General features: G+C 45.1%; 1 protein-coding gene across 1 annotated transcript; it reads left to right on the top strand.

The window, feature by feature from the left end:
* Positions 1–341: 341 nt before the first annotated feature.
* On the top strand, positions 342–5,619 carry NOM1 (nucleolar protein with MIF4G domain 1; the record flags this gene model as incomplete). Its single annotated transcript, XM_008583800.1, has 4 exons — positions 342–474; positions 979–1,110; positions 3,170–3,279; positions 3,622–5,619. Coding segments are annotated over 4 exons (550 nt in total), but the record flags the coding sequence as incomplete, so codon positions are not given.
* Positions 5,620–9,952: the final 4,333 nt, after the last annotated feature.

Below are 9,952 nucleotides of genomic sequence, written 5' to 3'. Positions count from 1 at the left end.
AAGTTGTACCTTAAGTTTTAAAAATGAAAAAGTAAAGTCATTGCCGTAGTAAGAATACAGTTCAGTCCTTTTTATTGCCAGTCAGGCACCAGTCACAGGCTTTCATAGCTGGCACAGAACTTGTAGATCAGGTTGTCTCCTCCCACAATTTGAAACTAAGGCCCAGAGAAGTCAGGGACAGGACCAGGCTGTGACTCAAGTCTATGCTGCCACCACCTCCTCTGCCTTGCTCACTTTTAGCCAAACTCGTCCAGACGGGAATGTGTTCCTTTGAGAGATTTCAGCTGTGAAAACCTTGGAAGGTGGGTGATGTACTAATCATTGCTATTTCTGTTTTATAGGCTTGGACTTAAGGACCAGCAGGAGAGAGAAATCGTTCACGTTCTCATGGATTGCTGCCTTCAGGAGAAAACCTACAATCCTTTCTATGCGTTCTTGGCTACCAAACTTTGTGAATATGAAAGGAGATTTCAGGTAACTTAGTGAGGCGGCCACCAGAACATTCTGTGAACATTCAGTTCAACACACCTAAAAATGAGTCCACCGTGGCCCCTGTCACGTGGTCCACCCTTCACTGGGAGACGAGATACAACCAGAGGGGGTGACGAGGGTCCAGAGCGTCCTCGTGTTGCCTTTTCCTGTCACAGGTGCAGGTGTGTGGCCGGGCTGCCTGGAGCCCCTCTGGTTCCATAACACACCAGTCTCTTCTCATGTAACTTGTCAGCAGTGCCCTTTCTGCAAAGTGTGAACGTTGACATCGCTGATTTGAGTAAGAAAATGTCAGCAGAGAGAGGTTACTGTGGAGTGTTCTAAACTGCTGTCTAGAGAAAAGGACAGTGTAGCTGCTCCTGAATGTCATGATTTTTAGAATATCACAAGTCAGTGAACGAGAAAGACTAGCTTTAGGTTACAGTCTCAGTGATTTAGTCGAATGGTTTGTTGCATTTTAACTTTTCATCGTTTTGACTGTCACATCAGATGACTTTCCAGTTCAGCGTGTGGGACAAGTACCGGGACTTAGAAAACCTGCCTGCTGCTCAGCTCTCTAATTTGGTGCACCTGGTGGCCCACTTGTTGAAGACCAAGTCACTTCCACTTTCCATCTTAAAGGTTTGTGTAATGTTCGAAATTGCTTAAAGCAGTGAAAATGATAGTGTAATTGCTTATACTTGATATTTTAAAACAGTGCATTCCCTCAGATTATGATTTACCGGAAAGGAGTCTTCATTATCCTGGCCATCACAGAAAACAGCCAGTTTAACGTTCAGTGTAAACTTATGTAGTAAATCAAGGCACAGTTGGGATTTTTTTGCTAATCTAAGTGAATCTGTTTTGGGGTCTGAGGTTAATGTGCTGGTCCTGATTATAAAATCCTGAGTCAGTCATTTAAATTGGGAGATGGCTGCAGTGAAGCGGGGACTGATCTCCTTCCAGAGGCTGGGAGCTGGCTTTTCACGTTTGCTCATTGGATGTAAGATGTCCTAAAGCTGTGGGCTCTCCTCTCCCGCACCATGTTTTGGGTCTTACATGTCACCTCAGAGCTGTTGAAATGCAGGTGCCCAGGTGTGTGGACTATGAAACGTAGACATAGGAGCTGGGATTCGAGGTGGACCAGTAAGGTTCGGAACATGGGCCCACCAGGACCTGGTGTCTTAAAAACTCTTCAACTTCTGGAGGTAATTCAGGGCCACCACATTCTGGGCCCTGTTGAAGCTTCCCTGGCTCTCAGGACGGCCTGTGGCTCCAGTTCCGTGTTTTAATATTGGTGAGTCCAGTTGTGCTGTTCCTCAGAGCACCTGCTCGAGATGACCTGGCATCTCTTAGTGTGTGCTGTGGGGTTTGGACACTGTGCTAGAAGCGAGGAGGTACCGTATGCTGGGGACTGGGGTACTCAGGACTCGGAAGGTGCCTTGCCTTCTCATCGCCCTAAATCTTGCCTTTCGCGCTCTCAAGCGTTGAGCTCAGTGTGGAACAGATGAAAAAAAAGGGTGCAGGAAGCTCACTCGCAGGTTGCAGAACTTAAGGGATGTTCTTGAAGGTGCCCTGCAGCTCGCAGCCCTACCCGTCGCTCTTCCCAGGGGGCCGCTCTGTGGTTTGGCATTTCTCCTTACTCCAGCGTGCTTCTGTAGTCTCTGTGCCTGTGCACAAACAGCCAGCACGGAACGCTGTTCTGCGCACTTTTACCTCTCTGCAAATAGTGTCTACTGTCACCTCACTCAGTATCCTCCTCCAGTTTCATCCGTGGCGTTGTCCGTGATTGTCTTCTCCACTTTTATTACTTCTGAGTAGTATTCCACTGTACGGGAGTACTTCAAAAACTTCATGAAAAATAGACTTAAAAGATAATACGAATCTTTCCATGAACTTTTTGAAGACCCTTTGTATAAGCGTACTTCAGTTTATTTATTAATTTGTTTATCTTACTGATAGAAGCTTAAATTGTTTCTGACTTTTTGATTGTCGTCTAGAAGATATATATATATATTAATTAGTTTCTCCTAAATTCTTTGTCTATATATAGTTTTAATTAGGGGACAGTTACTTTAGGGGATGAAGATAATACAGTCATGTGCCACATAGTGACATTTTGATCTACGAAGGTGGTCTCATAAGATTATAATCCCGTATTTTACTGTACCTTTTCTGTGTTTAGATATGTTTAAATACACAAATACTGACCATCGTGTTACAGTTCAGTACAGTAATATGCTGTACAGGTTTGCAGCCTGGATGTGTAGTAGCCTGTGCCATCTAAGTTTGTGCATAAGTGCACCCTGTGATGCTCGCACAATGACACAATCACCTAACAACGTATTTCTCAAAACCTATCCCCTCTGTTACGTGATGCATGTCTGTATATGTTTCTATTCTAGAATTGGAATTCTTGATTCATAAGGTATACGCCCCCATAAACTTTACTTACCACTGCCAAGTTGCTCTCAACAGTGGTCGTACCAGTTTACGCCCCTGCCAGCAGTATGTAAGAATTCTAGTGGCTCCACATCTTTGCCAACAGCATTTATTTTTTAAAACTGGAAATAGCCTCTTAAATCAGGAGTGGGTTGGGGGGTGGAGAGAGATTCATTTTTACTCTAACTATATTTACAAATCATTGAAAAAGTTGGCTAAATCAACATAATTTTATTTTTCTCTGTATCCTGACTCTTAGGTAGTTGAATTCAGTGAATTGGACAAACCCAGAGTCCACTTTTTACGAAAAGTGTTAAATATGCTGTTAATGGAAACAGAAGTTGAAGATCTTGGTTTAATTTTTGCAAGGTATGTTCCCAGCTTGCTGTGGGGAGACTTGGAACAGAGACGCAGAGATTGTTTCCACTTAACAGTGATTTATAAACGCAAGGTTGTTGCAGTCACTGCATGTGTAACCTAGTCGTTTCTGCTTTAATTTTAAGCTAATATTTTTAGATTTAGGGAACATAAAACTTGCCTGATAACAAACTAACAATGATTTATAACAAATAGAATATGTTAAGAATTTTTTAATTGAGAATTCTGTTTTAAAAAGAAACTGGGTTATGTCTCATCAGTTGACATACCTAGAATCAAGATCCAGGAGAGACTAGCACATCCATGATGCATGTTTATGTGATTCCTTTCCAGAGTATCTGAAAACCCTAAGTTGGGGATGTTGCGGGAAGGTTTGAAGCTTTTCATCAGCCACTTCTTACTAAAGAGCGCCCAGGCCCACAAGAGAGCTGATGAGGCCAACATTCTGCGAGAGAGAGCCAACCTTGCTACAAGATCTCTGCAGGGAAAAGCTTCCCTGAGAATGTAGTCGGGGAAATGTCCTTTGTAAACCCAGAGGCCTATTCTGTTGTCTACGTGGAAAAGCTTGGTGAAGCTATATCATGGCCAGTTGTGTTTAAAATATTATATTTTGAGATAATTTTTTGGTCCAAGGTTATATTGTAGTTGTGTTTTAAACTATTTTCAAATAACTTTACATGTATGGGGGGGAGGGGCAGACACACCGGACAGAGTGTTCTCTAGTGGGGCTGCTGTGTGTGATTGTCTTAATTTTTTTCATAGATAATAGGCCACTAGAGGGTGCAGTTACAAAGAAATTGATGTCTTTTTATCTTTTTTTTATTTTGGTTAAAAGTTCAAAAATCATTAGTTAGACATGCTGCTTGGTGTTTACTTGGCTGCTCTGAAGTGCGGAGTGCGGCAGAGCTGAGGGGAAGCGGCCCTGTGAGTGTCCTCTACACACCGTGCAGTGGGACAGGTGTTTTTCCTCGCCACTCAGCTCACATTTCAGCAGTGAAGGAGATCCTTTACCATTTTTATATCTCCTACTCTTCAATTCCAAGTTGTAAATGCACTTGCGTAAACAGCTCTGAATTCACCAAATAGATGCTGGACACTAATGGGTGCTGCTTGCTTGCTGGGTTCTAGGAGATGTAAACGTGAGTGAAACATAATTACTACCTGCGACGGATTAACATTTACCTAGTGAGAGACAAACACACCCCGCTTTCTGAGTGCAGAGAACTGATGGATCCTGTGAGGAGACAGAAGTGCCCTTGATACTCGGCATCTCCACACATGCACCAATGTTTGTTGTTCTTCCAGCCCTTAAAATGTGCCTCTCTCTCTCAAGTGCTACAGACTCGGTTTAAATCTCACCTTCAGTGGTTGAAAGAGTTACTGAGATGTGAGTATACAACAGCCCTTTAGACATTAAGTTGCAGAAACCCGTCTGCGGCAGAGCACTGTCCACTTTACAATGGCCACTTCGGGCTCAGAGGCACAGGCTGGTGATGTCACTGCTGTGCAGAACACTCTCTTGTACTTTCGATCTCAACATGGCCCTGTAGGAGCTTGTGCTTAGAAATCACTGTGTGAAGTCATACTTGTTCGGTCCTGTCCCTCAGCTAATCGTTTAAACTTTGAAACGTGCAAGCAACATGAAAAACTGCTAGGGCTAAGAATAACCACAGAAACAGCACAGAGGCTGTCTGGCCTTTCACATGCATGTTAGCCCTACCTTCAGAAACAAGCTCATGCAACCTGAGGCCAAATTAAAACGCTGTGTCTTCTAGCAGGTTCTGAACTTAGACAACACAGCAGCAGCAGGTATTAAGAGAGGAATGCAAGAAGGGAAGCCTTCACTTTTATATTAAGGGCTTTTAACAAAAAATGTCTTTGCTGGGTGGTGATTAGTGCACAGCAGAGCAGGTCCACAGTGAGATAAGGAGCTTGAGCCAGGATATCAGTGAACACTGCTTCCTTCCTCGAGAAAGTCTTTCTACGGAGGAAAAAATGTCAGTTGGGCTAAACAGTGTGCTTAATGACCTAGTCCGTTTACATTCTGATGCGAGCTGATCTTGCAGACCAAGCAGTTCACAGACAGGCAGCCAGTGTATGGACCACGTTTGAGTAGCACAAGTGTAACTGATGTTAATGAGAATTAATTGTGTGTGCAGCTGCTAAGATTAGGAAAAGATACCAGTGCAGTGGTGCCATCTAACGTCACTATGTCATGTGTACAGTAAACCTCGTTTGAAGTATAGATGAGTTCAAGCTGGTTTTTCTGCAAAAGATAAATTTCTGTAAACCCATTTTTATATCTTTTATTATTAAAACAATAAAAATGTCTTTCTCCTTTGCCATGGAATGAAAATATTTTTGACTTAATTCATTACATTTTGCATTTACTGTGTGGTAGGTTGCCCATAAAGCTGTACTTTTTTTTTTTTATTATTCCTTTTTGTCTTTTTTTACTGACCAGTAACGGGATCGCAACCCTCGGTGTCGCGCCCGCACTGCGCTCAGCCAGTGAGCGGGAACCGGTCTCCACATGGGACCCGACCCCTCGGCGGGAGCCCCGCCACACTCCCAAACGGCGCACTCTCCAGTGCGCCACCAGGCTGGCCCGAAGCTGCACTTTTTAACAAAATATGGGTTATCAACTAATAGTAATTATACATTAGTATAAATTGTAAATACATCCTGACCTAAAGGTACTGTGAATTCAGACTTGCTTTTAAATATATAGTTTGTAAAAATTTATTACAGTAATATCTGTATTTGAAAAATATTGCAAGATGCTTAGGCAATGTTGGTGTATATCTGAGCTGTGGACTTCCTGCAGTGCAGGTTGAAAGCTGCTAATGTATAGAATTACCAAAAAAAAAAAAAAAGCGGTCTTAGGGGATTTCATCTTTAAGATAGAGGCATAAAGAACAAACTTGTATTAAAATGTGTAAATAAAATCTGATTTTTCTATTTTGTTGAGTGCCAGTGAACGTTTATTTTGTCGACATACTACGGGCTGCACCTTATCTTTTCATTTTTAGGAAGTCTGCTTAGCCATATGGTTTAGGAAAAAATGTGTCCTCTCCGTCCACCCCCACCCCCAGAGGGAGAGAGAAAGCAAATGGGGCAAAATGTTTGCTGTTGGAGAATTTGGGTGAAGTTTATACAGATGAAAGATATTCTTGTAACTTTTTTGTAAGCTTAAAATTATTTCAAAATAGTTTTTTAAAGGCATTCATAATTCAGGACTTATTCTTCGTAAAATAGGTGTAAAATATCCCAATGTTCTTTCATAAAAATAATTAAGCAGACTAATTCAAATCACCTTTGCCTCCTTTGTAAAAAGTAGATGAGGCCTTACTGTGAAATGATGGTAAGGGTGGCCTTAACTTTGAGATGAGTTTGGTTCCCTTCAGGTGGCAGCCCCGGCTCCCTGCCACCTGCACCTGGGTTGGCAGGTGAGAGAAGGAGGAAGATCCTATCACTGTGCTTAGGAGCCTTGGTATCAAGAATGGTGCTAATGGGCATCATGTCAGGGCACCCAAATGACCCCAGTGCTCATGAGGTGTGAAGGCCATTCACCACCCTGCACCCCGTAAGGGGTTGAATAGAATTTGAGCTGCATGTGTGGGCTGAGAGGTACCAGCACCCTTCCCACCTTTGGCATGTTCCCTAGGACTCAGGGTCAGATGCGGCAATTCTCTGATCAGTGCGTAGGCCCACATTTCTTTTTCTGAACTGCTTGGGAGTTGCATCCAGTCCCTTCATCCCTACATGGCTTCTGTGTGTGTTTCCTAAGAAGAACCTTCACTTCCATAACCACAGTAGAGTTATCAAAGGAAAATAACATTGATAGAATACTAACAGAATGGCCCTTAGTTTGGGCTTTCCTGCTGTTTCCTGTTACCTGGGTTATGCCCTCCCGATCATGCCCTCGGGGCACGCGATGGTGGCTCGTCCCATCCTTATTGCTGTGCAGGAGAAGTAATGTGTGGAGTTTTGTATGTGATGATTATTTTGAATTCTTTGTCAGGCAGTTTGTAAACCCTCGTTTTATTGGGGCCAACCACTGGAGCTTTATTTTGTTCCTTTGGTGGTGTCATGTTTCCTCAATTCATGTTCCTACAAGTCCTGCGTTGCTGACTTCACATTCAAAGAAGCAGTCACCTCCCCCACTATTTGGAGAGAAAGACCTTCACCAGTCAGCCCTGCTAGAGATTCCCGAGGGTCTCAGACCTTTTCTGTGGATGTGCCCACTCCATTCCTCTTGTCCCTCTTAGGGGGAGTCTTAGGATTGTGTGCATTCCCTTCATCCTGTCGAGCCAGGCTGGGTCTGAACGCCTCCCATTTTCCATTAGGTAGTTCCCTGAAGTGTTCAGATTTGGGCGCCTTTTCCCAGTCCAGCAGAGTGGAGCTGGCTGCTAAGATCTGCACCAGCTGTTGAGATCTGTGTACTGTCTGTGGGGGTGCTGCGAGCACACATCAGCTGGGTGGGGAGCCTGCAGGTGAGTCGTGCCATGGAATTCATGGAAGGCTTCTTGTGGAGTCTGCCGGCTGATTAGCAGAATCTGCAGCTGGCTGTGAAGAACCGGATGTTGTTGCTGTGTACTCCCTCCTTCCTACTCCCTCCTGCTGGAAGTCCCCATCACGGGTTCTGGGTGAGACAGGAGTGGGCCTCCTGAGCAGTGTCCCGCAGTGCTTGGAGAAACTGGTGTTCACTTGGCTCTGACCCATGGGGGAAATCACAGACCAAAGGGCATCTTTGGAGGAGGGGTGGTGTAGGTAAAGTAAAACTGTTCTTCTTACCCCCTAATGTGTCCACTCTGGGACTCTTTGCTCCCCTGGGGTGCTGGAACCTCTCAGCTTGATTCTGGGCTTCCCCAACGATACTCTTGTCCATGGGTAGTTGGTAGAATCAATGTTTCTGTGGGGGGAATGAGGGCTGGAACCTATTCTGCTGTCTTACTAACCTCTTCTTATAATTACTTTTATAATAAAATCATCCAAGATTTAGCCAGTGGGAGATCCTTCAAGTTGGCTCCTCCAGCCTTTGACGTGTCTCCAACACTGTTCGGCATTTTCTTCTTTTCTAGCACTAGATATTCTAGCCTTACCCTGTACTTTCTCTGTCCTGCCCTGGAAGTAGCCATTTCTCCAAAGAGCTTTCTCCCCTTTTAATCAGGAATGGCATTTAGAAGCCAAGAAATGGACTTTGGGTGTGCAGGTTGTTTCTGGGGCACCATCGATTCTGGGCCCCTTCAGTGGACAGAGCTAGGAAAGAGATTGTGCGTGTAGGTCATGTATTATACACGCACGTACATACATGCATGTGTGTGTGTCTATATATAAAAACGGTTCCTACTGATAACTTCAATCCCGGTCCAACCCACTGGGCCGTTGCTGGCCTTTCTCTCCACGTGTGTATCTTCCTTTTCAACTATGACAAATCTGTTGCCCAGCATGATCGACTCATTTACTTACTTGCTCAGTCCTATAATACACAGAAAGTAGTTTTAGAATTGCCAGCCACACAGCTGTGAGAAACAAGCATGACTCGTTAAGATGAGTTTGTAATTATTTTGTGTTTGCTCTGAGATGGAGAGAAAGGGCAGACTGTCCAAAGTTGGGTTGGTTCCCCTTTGTCTGAAATGCAGATGGCTTCATTTGTTTCTGTTTGTGTTTTATTTTGGGTCCTTCCTCCATCTTTCTGACTTACAAATTGTAAATTATTCTTAACAGACCATTACATTCATGAAGTTTTACTGTGTGCTATTTGTGAAAGTTTTGTTCCTTCTGGCACAATCCAGAACAACTAAGCTTTGAAATTCCAAATATTTCTGTTGAGCGGTAAACCAGATGCGGGCCTCTGTTGTGTCACAGGCTGGGCAGTGTGGCCACATGGCTTCTTATGGCTTTAATTACAGGTGCAGTAGCAACCGGAGGCTTGTGGGCAGGTGCCGCTGATCCAGGCTGCTGGTGGTGACTTTCTCTCAGAAGTGGCATTTCACAGGGCCCTGCACTTCAGTCCATTTCCAAGGGGTGTTGCTGAAATCAAATGAGGTGAAAAGGCTTTGAAAACCTCCATCCTACAGAATTAAAGTGGTTGTTAGGGCATGTGTCCCAGTGTCCTCTAGTGAGCGTCCTGAGGGATCACGCTGGACACCAGGCTGTCCACCGCAGCTACGATCCTGGCTGCTGCCCACATCCCCCCTCCGCGCCCTCCACAAGGCTGGCTGCAGCGCTGGGCCGGGTCACTGGGCTGCAGGTGCTAAGTGGTAGGTGCTGGGCCGGGTCGCTGGGTGGGGGCACTGTGCAGGGGCGCTTGGCCACAGGCACTAAGTGGTAGGTGCTGGGCTGGGTCGCTGGGTGGGGGGCACTGTGCAGGGGCGCTTGGCCACAGGCACTAAGTGGTAGGTGCTGAGCCGGGTCACTGGGCAGGGACGCTGGGCTGCAGGCGCTAAGTGGTAGGTGCTGGGCTGGGTCGCTGCGCAGGGGGCGCTGGGCCAGGGCACTCAGGCCGTAGAGTTTCCTGCCTGATGTGGGGTCCCCTGGGGGGTCTGGCTCATTTTCTTAGCTTCCTTCTTCCTCTGGTTGTCCCAATTTTACTGTCAAGTCCTATTGAGACAAAGGGAATCAAAGTGAAAGATTTGTCACCACAGGATTGCTTTAGGGG

This window comes from Galeopterus variegatus, unplaced genomic scaffold (genome assembly GCF_000696425.1).
Source record: "Galeopterus variegatus unplaced genomic scaffold, G_variegatus-3.0.2 Scaffold100, whole genome shotgun sequence".
In the NCBI taxonomy this organism is placed as follows: Eukaryota; Metazoa; Chordata; class Mammalia; order Dermoptera; family Cynocephalidae; genus Galeopterus; species Galeopterus variegatus.
This window is presented reverse-complemented; position numbering and strand designations above follow the sequence as displayed.